At 35.5% G+C, this 15,189-nt stretch overlaps 1 protein-coding gene across 6 annotated transcripts in view; it reads right to left on the reverse strand.

Annotated features, from left to right (window-relative positions):
* Positions 1 to 216: 216 nt before the first annotated feature.
* taf1 (TAF1 RNA polymerase II, TATA box binding protein (TBP)-associated factor) overlaps positions 217 to 15,189 on the reverse strand; it is a 34,803-nt gene continuing 19,830 nt past the window's right edge. The window contains exons 28-41 of one of the 6 annotated variants that reach the window (XM_087251986.1): positions 13,742 to 13,850; positions 13,501 to 13,599; positions 13,245 to 13,422; positions 12,060 to 12,127; positions 11,858 to 11,980; positions 11,262 to 11,354; positions 11,089 to 11,173; positions 10,925 to 10,992; positions 9,399 to 9,515; positions 8,846 to 8,911; positions 8,378 to 8,473; positions 6,248 to 6,470; positions 6,021 to 6,171; positions 217 to 634 (exon numbers count right to left, since the gene is read on the reverse strand). In XM_087251986.1, coding sequence (XP_087108112.1) covers positions 394 to 634; positions 6,021 to 6,171; positions 6,248 to 6,470; positions 8,378 to 8,473; positions 8,846 to 8,911; positions 9,399 to 9,515; positions 10,925 to 10,992; positions 11,089 to 11,173; positions 11,262 to 11,354; positions 11,858 to 11,980; positions 12,060 to 12,127; positions 13,245 to 13,422; positions 13,501 to 13,599; positions 13,742 to 13,850 — 1,717 coding nt within the window. In that variant the 3' untranslated portion in view covers positions 217 to 393. 6 annotated transcript variants of the gene reach the window in all.

Raw genomic sequence — 15,189 nt, forward strand, 5'->3', positions numbered from 1 at the left:
AGAATGACTGGAGAGGCAATCTCTATGTGATCGGTACAAATTTAGGATTAATCTACAAGTAAAAAAATATATTACTCTGCGGGCCACTTGTGTTCCAAATCTGGGTTGTGACCCATAGAAATCACAGATCAACTGTGATCCGTTACACCCCTAGTCTGGACTAATGGAAGATTGTCTCACAGTTAGTGAGTAGTGACCAAACTCACAACATGCCCCTTTTAGATAGATAAAAATTTATTCCTCGCATTATTCATCACAAAAGCAGTCAGAGTCCTTCAAACAGGCTCAATAAGTCATATAAAAATAACATGTAAAGCACAAGGACCAGAACATTACAAATATACAGTTATGTGCAACACCAGCATCAGCACCAGCACAGCAGCGTCTCAAGTGTTAGTTGTCAGAGTCCATGTCGCTGTCTCCTCCGACAGACCTGAACTCTTCACTGTCCTCCTCATCGTCACTGAGCTGTACCTGAGTGAGGACACTCGGGCCTCTCCTGCGCTCATCCTCTTCCTCCTCATCCTCTTCCTCCTCACTGATCCCGTAGACCTCATCTACATCTCGCTCTCCTGTCCTGGGGCTGGACACCTGCCTCTGCATCTGACTGTCTCCATCATCATAGCTGCCAAAGCTGAAACACACAGAGAGATGACAGGACATTTGTTAATAAGAAACTTTTGAGAAAACTAGACTCAAATATTGTCAGAAATGGAAAGTGATTACAATGAAAGAGCCTTATTTGAATAATACCAGCTAGGGTTGGGTATTGTTGCCAAATTATTACTTTAAAACATTAGCTGTACCTAAATAAAGCCTGAACCATTTATTCACTCATATTCCTTTAGCTTAGTCTCTAATTGATCAGAGGTCGCCACAGGAGAATGAACCGGCAAATTATCCAGCATGTGTTTTATGCAGTGGATGCCTTTCCAGCTGCAACCCAGAACAGGGAAAAAGCCTGAACCGAAACTTTAAAAACCTCCACAAAACAAAGTTGAATGACATGGAAGAACTGTTTTTGTTATTGAAAAATAAATGATTTAACTGAATACATTTAACGTATATGTAAATGTAGGTTTATATAAAACCACTTATTTACATAAATTAATAAAACCTTAACTACTAATTTAATACGAATATAAAATTATATAACTATTACAATGAGTTTCTGCAGGTTTTATGAGTGAAAACTTTAAGAACGTTTTTAGACCAACTAAGGAAAATTTAAGGGGTGAAAAAAAGGTAAAACAGTACCGAAATAGGCCCCGCTTTATATTAAGTGTTGCTTACACCTGAGAACTTACACAGTAACTAGAGGTGTAAGTAGTATGTAACTACAGTGTAACAACACTAAAAAAGTACACATCTGTAGCAAGAATTACATAAGTGCATTGTGTAATAACAATATGTACTTGCAGGTGTTTTCCCAATTCCACACCTGTTTGCATACCATGGCAGAATGGCAGAACTAACGCTGCATTAAAGGGTTTCACCTTGTGATACCAGTGTAATTACAGGGTAAAGTCTCAGGAACTGTCCACTCAATATAGTGTAAAATGGTCACAAACATTGTGTAATATATAAAACCTAAGCCTTTATGCAACTGTGTAACAACATCAAACTACTGCCAAAAAAGTATAAGTGTATTTAGAAGTATACAAACACCTTATATGTTGTCTTAAGGTGAATTGTAGAATCACATTAGTAATTCACATTATAAGGGTAGTTTACCAAAGATTGTGATATTAATGTCCTGTTACACATTTGAACTTAGACATACTATTCAGTGTGTTGTTACATGTGTGTAGTTACACCAGTAATACACAAGTAAAGACTATGTACCAGTGTGTACATACACTGTAATTACATATAACTTACACATCTAGTTACCGTGTAAGTTCACAGGTATAAGACTACATAAACTCTGATTCATACATTTAAGTGCAGAGATAACTTAAACGTCTGTTCTATTGTATTTCTACCTCTTTGACAGTGCTGTCAACAAATGTTATAAACTCTTCATGTGCTGCCTAGACATATGTAGTGAAAAAGAGTTGACATACATATGACATACCGTATGGTGATATGAATATTTATATCAATATTGTATATGTATACCAATAGTATATATTTAAATAGATCAATTTATTTACATTTTCCGTTTTACCAGTGGTTCAGCAGTTTAATAGACACCTAAAGTTTTTTACTCAAACAGGTTTATACTTGCAGAAAGATATTGAGAGCTATGTATAAAATCAACGAATAACACCTAAAGTGGTATTTATTTTAAAAAATGATATGCAAAAAAAAAAGATCTAACTTTTAAAATTATTTTGCATAAAGTATGTATAAGGCCTCAATAACTCTGATTCAACCACTTGAGAGCAGAACTAACTTCTCTTTAGACAAATTGTATTTCTACCTCTATAATGGTGCTGTCAACAGACATGACATGTAGTGAAAAAGTGTTGACATATATTGATATAAATATTGATACTTGGTCACACAATTTTTTTTTATCAGTTCAAATGTTCAGCAGTTTAATAGTCGCAAAGTATTTTAATCTGCTGTACATGTACTTGCAACTCTGCCTTATATCGTGATGTTAAATGTGTACAATAAAAATAATTGCAGCACGACTGTTATTTACATCAATCTCTGGACAGCTTCACACACACAGAGCCAGATGGTGGCACCAGTTCATGCAGTGTATGCGTCATAAAATTCAAAAGTGAAAGCCATCATTCTGCATATGGGTAGTGGCTCCCTGACATGCACATTGGAGGATTAAACATTATAATTGTTCAATTGTATAATTGTATAACTGAAATTTTCTTCAGTTAAACAAAGAGAAAACTGAAGTCATTGCGTTTGGGAACAGAGATGAGGTTCTCAAGGTGAATGCGTACCTTGGCTCTAAGGGTCAAACAAAAAATAAGGTCAAGAATCTTGGTGTGACTCTGGAGTCAGATCTGAGTTTCAACAGTCATGTCAAAGCAGTCAGTAAATCAGCATACTATCATCTCAAAAATATTGCAAGAATCAGATGCTTTGTTTCCAGTGAAGACTTAGAGAAACTTGTTCATGCTTTTATCAGCAGCAGGGTGGATTACTGTAATGGACTCCTCACTGGCCTTCCCAAAAAGACAGTCAGACACTTGCAGCTCATCCAGAATGCTGCAGCCAGAATTCTGACCAGAAGCAGGAAATCAGAGCACATCACACCTGTCCTCAGGTCTCTACACTGGCTGCCAGTTACATTCAGAATAGATTTTAAAGTATTATTACTGGTCTATAAATCACTAAATGGCCTAGGACCTAAGTACATCACAGATATGCTCACTGAATACAAACCTAACAGATCACCCAGATCTTTAGGATCTTATAAACTAGAAGTTCCAAGAGCTCAAAGCAGGGTGAATCTGCCTTCAGCCACTATGCTCCTCACTGCTGGAATCAGCTTCCAGAAATGATCAGATGTGCTCCAACATTAGGCACATTCAAATCAAGACTGAAAACACATCTGTTTAGCTGTGCCTTTACTGAATGAGCACTGTGCTGCGTCCGACAGATCGCACTATTATGTTTTTCGTTTTCTTTTTCATTCTTTTATAACCTATTTTAACTCATTTTAATTTGTTTTTATCTGCTTTTAATAATTTTTATTGTCTGCATTTTATGTTCCTAAACTTGTCTTTTTATTCTTGTTTATGTAAAGCACTTTGAATTGCCACTGTGTATGAAATGTGCTATATAAATAAACTTGCCTTTGCCTTTGCATTTTGCCTTTAAATACACAGTGTATCTCACAGACACAAGACAATAAAAAAATCTTTAAGTATAAAGATACAATCACATCCCTGAATGACATCTTGAATGAAGTTCTGAACGAAGCAGAACTACAGCTCATTTGAGCATGGGTAACTTTTCACTTTAAAGTGAAACCTGAGGAAACAATTCCTCACAAAAAAAATTAATGCAATGATCATATGAACTGAAGCTAATTTATTATTTTTTTTTTGTTGCAGTTTTAAGACGTCCAAGTTATTCAAGCCAGCAATAACTTGCATTTGAATGGCACTGAACTGTTTCAGCTCAAAAAAAAAACTAACCGATCCAGGGTTCGTTTGAAAGCGTACCAAGACCACCTCTTCAAGTAGGTCTCGGTACGCTAAAGGCTGATTTATACTTCTGTGTCAAACGCCGGCGTATGCTACGGCGCTGACGCATAGCCCTTCGCCGTGGCCGTCGCTGTCACTGACATGCACCTCTCAAAAAATGTAACTACACGTCGCAACGACGCGTAGCATAAGCTCTGTGATTGGTCGGCTTGGTAGCGCTGGGCGGGACCGAGAGCCGTGCGAATGGCCCGAGCGATTGTTTACAAGTGTGGAGTACCGTGAAGGAGCTCCGGATGCAAAGTTTTGTTTTGTGTTTACCTCATAGTTAAAGTTGTTGCACGTCCGCCGGTTCCTACCTCAAAATGAGCGAGTTTGAGCCACTTGTACATCCCGGAAGTGTTCAGAAAAAGCAAAACAGCAGCGAAGAAACTCGACACAGAGGAACATTTACACCTCACTGCCAACTAGCGTTTTGGAAGTGTTAATGCAGACCAACAGAGACAGCGTGCAGAAGTATAAATGCACAGCCACGCGCGTTGCATGCGCCGTAGGTTACGCCGGTCACCTGGCGCAGAAGTATAAACCAGGCTTTATTTGGTCCGCTTTTGGTGCGCAGTCGTGTACGATTGCTGCATTCTCACCTGCCCAAACGAACCGTACCAGAAGGGGAAACGAACTCTAGTGCGATTCAATCGAATTAAATAAGGCAGGTGTGAAAGCACCCATAGAGTAATTTCTGAAGGATCATAAAGACTGGAGTACTGAAGCTGAATATTATTCTTTAAAATCATTGGAATAACTGATTAAGTTAAATGATAATCTACTTTTGAACAGTTAATTAATAGTGCAATAACATTTCACAATTTTACAATTTGTACTGTATTTTTGATGAAACAAACACAGCTTTGGTGAGCAGGGTAGGCTTATTTTAAAATATTTAAAAATCTTATTGACCTCAAACTTTTGACCAGTAGTGTATGTATCCTGATTTTTAAAAGGTACCAGGTTTTTAGTAGCCAACCCTAGTAGTGTCTTCTCTTTACAACAGTCCTAGTACAGCCATAGCTGTAGTGTTTTTGTGATAATAACATGCTGAATAGACAGAGGTATGAAGAGTAAAAAAAAAAAAATGTAAGAATTTGAATAATACATTAATCAAATCTGAAATCTTGAAATTACTCAAACTATTGAAAGGTAGTGAACTAGCATTAGAAAATGTTTAAACCTGATTTGACCTAAGCTGTTGTGCTGTTCTAAAAACATTTTATGTATGATTTATTCACTGGAGCTAATGAGAGGAGCATGAAGCATGACTAGAAAACTGCTGACCAAGGAGCATTACCAGGAGGCGCAAGAATGGACTGACTTGCTTAAAACAGCCTTGGGTGGAGTTTGTAAGTTTGAGAAGTAATGGACAAGGAATTAGAAAGCAATTCTGAGATAAAAAAAAAGTAATAATTCACAAACCCACATAAGCAAAAAGCGATTTAAGCTATATTTCAGCAATTCTGCTCCAGGTCAAGTCTAAAAAAGACCCTTAGGGATTATAAATTCTCTGTAAACCACAGCTTTTTGGTGCTTATTTACAGTAGCTAATTTATATACAAATTTATCAGCAATAGTTTAATAGATCATTTTAAGGGATGTAAACAAAAACAATGGTCCCAACGCATTTCCTGTTTTACATTTGAAATTTCTATAGCTTCCGAGAATTCAAAAAGAGCCGCATATTGATAAATACTGTTATGATAGCTGTTTTAACAAGAAGTTAAGGTTGAATTGCCTCCTGTTACAGTTCTAAAATAGTTTGATAGCAAGCAGAAAATGTTCATGAGCCAATGACATGACCACATTGAAGTAGTATGTAAGGTTAAGTGTGTATGCAAGTATTCTGACCTGACATTGCTGTCCTCCATATGCGTTAAGCCGTCAGGTCCCTCCCCTTCATATGACATCATACTCTCCTCCTGTTCAAGTCCAATCCGTGTACTCTCTTGATGTCCCAGGTCAGCATCACTATCACTGCCGCTCTCAGACAGTTGGATAGCTTAAATGGAGAGAAGAGAGACTCAATGTTACACACAGAGATGACTTAAAGCACAAATACTCAAGCATAGACTTACAGGAGAATGGATTATCGCCTTCCTCCTCACTGGCATCATCTTCAGCATCTGACATCAGCAGATCCTGGTAAAGCACACTGGCCTGTGCTGGTCGGCTGGAGCCCTCATCATCATCATCGTCATCTTCATCAATGTGCATACGCCTCGGTGGCCGCATAAGGAGCTCATCATCTTCATCATCGTCATCCTCATCATCCAGATCTCCATCTTCAACCTGAAAGTGCTAAAACATTCCAGTGCAGGCATTTAAAACTAAACCATAGCATTTAAATAGCATATTTCCATTTGTTTTTAAAATGCTTGTTGTCTTTGGGGTGGGGGTGGACGGAATGACTGTGACTAAAAGCCACACCATCCACTTGTTAAGTCGTGACGTATCGGTGAAGTAAGAAATACTGTTTCGGGTAGAGAAGCAACGATTAACCGATTTCACTATTAACTGCCCTTAAATTTGCTACGGTTAATTAATCATAAAAGCTTCTCAACACAGTGGAACAAAACTGCTGCAACTAAAACTTATGGCAACTGTGCGCAAGTTCCGAGCTTGTACGCCGAGGCTAATACCCACGCACACTGGATTAACTATGGCTGAGGCTATTTACTAAAGGTTGTTCACAAATTACGTTTTTGGCTCATGCAAGTTCGATATTTCTATATTGGGATCGATGCACACGTGGAGCAAGAGACATGCTTTCCAAGTGCACCTAGTTGAAAAAATGCCGTGAAAGCACAGTGAGTCACATGACAAGAACAGGACTTATCAGCTTCATACTTTGTCTAGAACATACACATTTCTTCTCCAAAGACAAAAAAAATTAAAAAATACCAAACTATTTTGCATCATAGTTGATCAATTGTGCCTTTCAGACAGAGTTTCAGCAGCCTTTGACTACATTTGTTCCCTGTAAAAGGGAAGTACTTAGCTAATATGTAGATTAGACTTAAATTAGACATACTTTTTTTATTTAGTCTTATTTTTATTTATACATTTGTTGTTCTGTCATTTATTTTAAGTGTAAAATTATAACTTATGTTTAAACGGCCAAAATCTTTTCAAATAGTCCAAAAATCACAATTTATTGACGATGCACAAAGACCAGAGAGAAATGTAATATTGTTGGTTTTTTATAATTATTTTGTGCCGTATTCATCGGTTAGAGAGCAGCAATAAATAACACTTTAGAATAAAAGTTTTAAATGTGATTTTCTAAACCAGCAGTGTTTTGAAATTAATGAATGCATCATAAGTGATAACCGTGATTACTCAATGTATAATCGTACAACCAAAATCTAACATCGCTGCATGCCTAGTTTCCAGTTCCAAGCCGCTACTCACTTGAACTGAAAAAATATTCATTTATGACTGCATCTCAGACACAAATATTTTAACAATTTATAAAAAATGTATCACTTTCTGGTCGTTTAATATCAGGCATAAGTATATATATATATATATATATATATATATATATATATATATATATATATATATATATATATATATATATAGAGAGAGCGATTGTGATTTTGAAAAGTATTACAGCGCTTTGTAAATGTTTATTATTACCATTTGCATGAGGTCACACTTAATACTTAATTTTGGCGGATACCATAATTGCAATGATAAAAGAATGTAAGTTGCATTGGTGTTTGTGTCTCATCTATAATTGAATAAATAGCAAAATAAATATGGCCATTGCTGTTTGCTTGCTTTTTGCAGTTAGATTTGAAATCAAATCAACTGTTCACTGTGTTTGTTTGCCTTTTGCCTTCGTAATCGGGCTTAGAAAAAAATCATATTGGTATTTGCAATAATTGGCCTACAGATTGGCTATCTGCTTCCAAATAAAAATATTTATTAGTGTCTTCCAAAATTCACAAAGATTCTTTCAAAACCACTTTAAACAACACTTCAACTTCTTGGAAAGTTTTAGCAAATGTGTCTCTTTCACTTTACACCAGTCAAAATATGTGCACACTTTGCATGTTTTCATTTGTAAAATAACGTGAATCACATTGAGGAAAAAATTATAATTAATTAAATCATACAATAACACGTGAAAAAAAGTAACTGAGGATCCTCTTAATAAAGAACCTTGGACTAAGGGTTTGTGTGTGACTTCTTTTTACCGGAGCAGGTGTTTTCGGTTTGCCGTCATCATCTTCCTCAAATCCTTCTATGTCCACATCAGACTCCTCTTCACCCAATCTGCCTCTGTGTCGACCCTATGAAACATACACACAGAAATAACATTAAGAAAAGTGTAGTGGCACTGTAGTGGACTGATTAGAAAGTGCATGCAGCTGAAGATGGAGAGATGAAGGGAGGAATGGAATTTATTTCTTTATTTATATTAGTTCAGGGTTTTGAATACTGGAGCCTCATTTTATAAAAGATTTTGGTTTAAGCTCAATAAAGAGTAGTACATCCTGAACATAGTTTAATCCTGTAATGAAGATGTGTTTGAAGGCATCAGAAACCATCACAGCACAGGGGCGACCACATATTGAAAGAGCTAAAGCAAGCCAGCCACTAAAACGAATGAAGAGATGGATGGAGAGAAGGACAGATGGATGAGGAGAGGGAGAGAGGAATACCTGCCCCCCTCTTTTCTCAGGGGTGGGAGGGATTAGCGTAGCCTCGGCTAACAGACTAGAGTCTCCCTGCAAACTCACAGACACACTGTTCTCACACACATCAGGCTAAAAGAGAGAAAAAAAAAGAGCGAAAGAAAGGGAGAACGAAAGAGAGAAAAACGGAATCGAGAAATAAATAAAGAGGAAAAAAAGAGAAATAACGGGAGAGAAAAAAGGAAACAGAAATAAAGAAAGATACACAGCAAGACAAAAAAAACAATAGCAAGGTTGAAAGAAAAAAGGCAAGAAAAAAAGAGAGAGAGAGAAAAAAGCCACAGACACAGAAAACAAAGCGTTTGTAATAAAGGTAGAAGGAAAGACAGGAACAATGAGGAAATGTGAATCAAACAGCTGTTCACTTCAGAAGGTTTGGATTATGACAAGAGAAAGAGAGAGAAAAACAAGCTTCTGTTTGGTTTCTGGCAGAGCCACTAATGCTGACATGTTTCATTTCAGCTGCTATAAAATACACCTGCACATAGAGTGCTTGAGATCATAACCTCAGTTTGTGTACCTGCGGTGTATACGGCCCTGGAGTTAATGGATCTAAACTCTCAAGGTCTGCAGCGTCCAGAGCAGCTTCTTTAGCAGTAAGGATGTCTTTCTCCAGCTGAGTCAGGTGTTCATCATACTAATACAAACACATCAAAACATACGTGAAACAACGCACATGAGAGAGTTGAGCATGAAAATGAGAATCAAATATCTGTATAAAATAGAAATCATGCTTCTCAAACTATTTTTAATAAACATATTTGCTGCAATCTATTAAAAAAAATCAAGAACTCATAAAGAATAGAGCTGTGGTGAAGAAATCACACATAATCGATTCTGTAAGATTCAAAATGCATTACTGTTCCCTCTTGAATCAATTCCAATCTTAGTCTTTAACAGCAGATGGCACTCTAGGATAGTTTGTTATCGTATACTCAGGAGCTGTGTATGGACACATTTTATATGTTTTGCCTGTTTGTTTCCAGAACAATGGCATTTTGGAACTGAAAACGCATAAATCTGATAAATAAAAGAACGTTTTTGAAAAAGTTGTGTCTATGTTATTACCAAAATGCGAGTGTCTATGAAAATGATGATGTGTAGATTCAAGACAAGAGTAAACAAACACAACAACGGCAGACTCCTTTTTTAGTGTCTCCAATGGTAGTGTTGCTGTTGCTCAAGGGTTTGCTAGCGCTTCATTAGTAAAGTGTGTATTTACTTCACATTATAGCGTTCTAAAAAATGTTGTTTTGTAAATGTGAAAAATTATTGAACAGAAGGGAAAAACCTTTACGTTTTAGCTATATGACTGCCGTGTAAGCGCTGCCTTAAATACTTAAGGAAGAGCACTTGTGCTTTCAAAATTTGCAAAAATTAATAATTAATAATTTGCAAAATGATTGTCTGAACATCTCATTAAAAACTCTGCTGTAAGTTGCTTAACCTAATACCTAACTTTATTAATGATTATTTTAGGTTCAAGTAGTATTTGTAAAAAATGGATGCAGAGAGATGGATGTTTGTAAAGCATATAGTGCCATCTGTTTTTAAAACTATCCTCAGAATCAATTCAAAAGATCAGTGATGTCAAACTTAGTTCCTGGAGGACCACAGCTTTGCACAGTTAAGCTTTAACCCTAATAAAGCATGCCTGATCAAACTAATGGAGTTCTTCAGGCTTCAGGACTACAGTCCTCAGAGTTTGACACCTTTGATATAGAAAATGATGCCTTTTTGAATAATCTTTATGAAAAAAATATTCAGTGACAAACATATTTTATTGGTCATATGTCGAAATTAGTAGTGTCAAATTGAGTGATATTCTAGGTATCAATGTTTCAACCCCAACTATAAACAGTTACCCCAGTGTTTCTGTATTAATTTTGAAGTTTTGTAACCAGTCCTAACAACACCGCTTGAAAAGACAACAAACATCAAACATAGCATTAAAATTGCATGGGTGTTTGAATCAAGAATGAGAACTTTTAACAACTGAGCAGCTATAGGAGACAACAAAGAGCTCTGACTCTCACACAGACTCACCTCCGCTAAAGTCTGCTTGCAAACGTTCACAATTTCCAGAGCAGTTTTTGTATAAGGACTATCAGGACCTGAGAAGTAGAAAAACAGAATGCAAACGTGAAGTTTTGATGTAATACAAGAGGAAAGAGCATTTTTATAAGTATAAACATTCAACTGTTTCTCACCATTATACTTGACACTGTTGGTGTGAATGAGACCCACATCTGAAAGAAACACCTCTCGATTCTGATACTTGTGCTTGGAGATGTTCTACAAAACACAGACAAATAAACAGTTCAGAGAATCTGACCTAAACTACAACTGAAGTTTACTGTGTCCACACACAGATCTTCCTGACCTTACGGAGTGTGTCCAGATCCATGGGGTTGATGATGACTTTATAATAGTCAGGAACAAATTTCTTGTTAACTGGATGATGGAAAGGCCACGACTAGAAATAGAAAGAAAGACATAAACCAATTAAGAAAAAGCTAATCACTAAATCTGAACATCCAATGAAAATATCAAATATTACAGATCATCTTTGATTTAGTGTTAAAGCTAAGCAGGTTTTTCAAAGTCTTTTCATAATTTCAATTAAAAACAGAAATATACCACACTTTAATATGTGGATTAAAAATGTGTTGCTAAAAAAATCTTAATCACTGGCTCTCCAGACTGTAAATTAAGCACCTCCTCTTTTTTTGTAAATACTGGTTTTATCTAGTTTATTTTTTTGCTTTATTAGTTATATGTCTATTTGTTGTTCAAAGTAGGCAATGAGTAACTAAAAACAATTCTCAATGGATTAATATTAAACAGAGGACTTTGAGTTGAAGTCAGCGATTAGACATTAGTCAGACAATAATAATAATAATAGTATGTGTGAAGTCAACTGTTCAACTAAATCTACAACATATAAAGGCAGAACAAGAAAAAAAAAAAGTCCCTCACGTCAGGTACGGCCATCATCTTCTGTGTGACAATGTTGTCGAGGATGAAAGAGAAAGCAACTTGATCATCGTCATCCAGAAGAGGATTAATGGCTTTCTCCAATCGAACAAGACGCTCCTCTTTCTGCAAAGAGATAGACAAGTATTAGTCCTCAATCCCTCCAGGAGTGTGTGGGTAAAGTGCTAGTAAAGCATTCACTTACCTCTTTGATCTTTTCGTCACACAGACTCAGCATTGCTTGAGCAACAACAGTTAAAGGATGCTTGGCACCTGAAAACACACACAGAAGGAGATTATAATTTTGTACTATGGAGTAAAGACCAAATAAAGATGAATACGGTACAAAAACTTCCCAAGTTTGATTACATAAAAAATAACAACTTTGTATGATGAGTTTTCTTTAATAATAATAAAAAAAATAAATGCTAATTTGGGCACATTTGTAACACAATTGTCTGAGCACTGGATAAAATCAAGTTCAAAATCCAAAGGCTTTTCTAGAGGGAAATTTTGTTATCTCTATTTAGAAGTCCATAATCGAAAAAAAAGAACAATAACAGGCCTAAAAATGATTTATTTTCACAAATTTTGAATAATAATAAAAATAATATTAATATTAATAATATTAATATTAACTACAACAACAACAACATGTATTAGAGCTGCACGATATTGGAAAAAACTGACTTTGCAATATTTTTATTCACTGCAATATACATTGCGATATAAACGTAATTTCAGCAGATAAATTAAATAGCTTGTAAAGAAATCATAATTTTAGATCGGTTGGGATGATTCTGTAGGGAAGTGTATCTGCAAAAAAATTATTTAAAAAAAAGACAAGAAAACTTAGATGCAACAGAGAAACACATGCAAATAATAAACTTTCACACTAAGGTTAAAATTTGAAATTAATCCACTATGTTGTTAACTGTAATGTTTCATCAACTATAATCTTATCATCATCGATATCGATGCAGAAACGATACATTGTGCAGCCCTAATACTGTATGTATATAAAAAAGCATATTATGAATGAACATCTCCACATTCGGAAGACTTTTACAAAGGGCTATGAACACAACTATGAAGTCTAGTGTACGGAAGGATGTGCTGCTGATGTCTAAGATTTCTGGCTCTGTGCAATGAAAAAAGAAAATCTCGTGTTGAGAAAACAGCCATTTTAAATATGTAGTCTGTAACGAAATCTACAGACTCAAATGGATAAAGTGTGACAAAAAAAAAAAACACTCAAGATAACTTTGGATGTTTTGTTTAAATAAAAAGAAATAATAAAAATAAAAACCCAAAAAGGTCAAAACTGACAAGTTCATGAAAAACTTGTATTTTGTACTGCGGCTCTTTTTAAGTTCCTTGTGTTACATACCATTATAAGTAGCACTGTTTTTGAAGATGAGCTCAACGCTTTCTCTGAACTCCTCTCGTGAAGGGTACATGCGCTTGCGAACGTTTTCACGTAACGTCTGCAAATCCATCGGCCGTGTGATGATCTTGTAATAATCCTTGACCACTTTGCCATTGACAGGAGTGTGAAACGGGTACGTCTGAGACACATACATCATAATATTCAGTGTCAGAGCATGTTTGTATTTCAGTAATATAAAGGTGTGAATGTGTCTTACATTTGGAAGATCCCTCATGTCATTAATGATGCTCTCCAGAACCGAAGAAAGCGTGACCATGGGGTCTGTCCTCCTGCGGTGAATAGACTTATGAGGCCGCTGGGAGAAAGAGAGTGGGAGACAGAATAATAAATGATGGTGCAACACTGAGGTACTGCTATATGCTGGTCACTCACAGGTTTTATAGGCACCTGTGATTAACTATTACTGTATAAAAAAAGCACTTAAAACATACTCTTACATTGAGGTAGTCACAGTGCACCGTCGTCCCCACGCGCCTCTTCTTTTTAGGAGGAAGCTGCTGCTTGGGGAACTTCAGAACCAGAGATTTCCTCCGCACTTCATCAGCACTGCAAACACACATTCATAGGATTACAAATACAAATATTTCAGAAGCTGAACATATAGATTATGCAAGTAGGTAACAATACTTTAAGGAAGTTGACTTGCGATGTGACATGCCATTCATTTTCTAAAATTACCTATAATATTTGAAACATTTTGCATACAGTATATTAACAGATGTCTAGATAGAATAGTTTAAATTCATGTAATTTGTTTGTTTTTATCCACTAAACACTTTTTTAGATTCTGACATTTCTCTTTTTCTAATCCATTTTCTAATAATTAGTCATTTTATTACTTTTTTTATTTTATTGTCATTATTGTTATTATTATTATTTAGGGGTGCAAACTAAGCAGAGATTAAAAAGTTGATGGACAGATATATGTCTACATATGTTTATGTAGTTATGTTGCAGCCTTTTGCAATTAGATCTTATTTTATAGATGAAAACAGCAAATTTTGCAGAAATAGGACAAGTTTGCACCCCTGATTATTGTATTTAACTTTGTTTTGTATATATTTCAGTTTGAATAATTTCACTCATTTAAGTAATCCATTGCATTTTATTTTAGCTAGCTGCCAATACCTTTTTTCCAAGTTGAGACTATTAAACTTTTAGTATGCCATGTAATGGGTGGGGCCTCTTCCAATGTGACATCACACATTCTGTGTACATCGATTTATAAGTAAAACAAATTGGAGCATATGCAGGGCTTCACCAGGTTTCACCAAGTCAAATTTAAGACTTTTTAAGACCATCGAATGAAATGTTAGACTTACACTACCAGTCAAAAGTTTGGGGTCAGTTTTTTTTTTTTAATTACTAATTGTATTTATTTTAATAAATAAATAATTTTTATTTAAAATAATAAATTTTAATAATAATTAATACATAATTATTTATTAAATACTTCTTTATTACTTATTGCATGTGGTTTCAAATGAAATTATTACTCCATTAATAATAATAATTATAATAATTATTATTATTATTATTATTATATTATTATTATGATGATGATTCGAGTGATTTTTGAAGGATCACTTGACTGAAGACTGGGGTTATGAAGCTGTAAATTCATCTTTAAATCGTCTCTTTTGATGAAGTAAATGCAGATTTAGTGAGCAGGAGAAATAATACTGGATACTAATACTGTATCAGTTATAAACTGAGTTTAGCTAAAAGATTTATTGAGATGTGTTGTTGGATATGTGTTGAATCGATTGGGTAGCTTTACATTAGGGGTGCTCAACCCTGTTCCTGGAGATCTACCTTCCTGCAGATTTCAGTTGCAACCCTTATTAAACACACCTGTTTGTATTTATCAAGTGCTGCTCAGGTC

Source organism: Danio rerio, chromosome 5 (assembly GCF_052040795.2).
Source record: "Danio rerio strain M-AB ecotype USA chromosome 5, GRCz13ab, whole genome shotgun sequence".
Taxonomy (NCBI): Eukaryota; Metazoa; Chordata; class Actinopteri; order Cypriniformes; family Danionidae; genus Danio; species Danio rerio.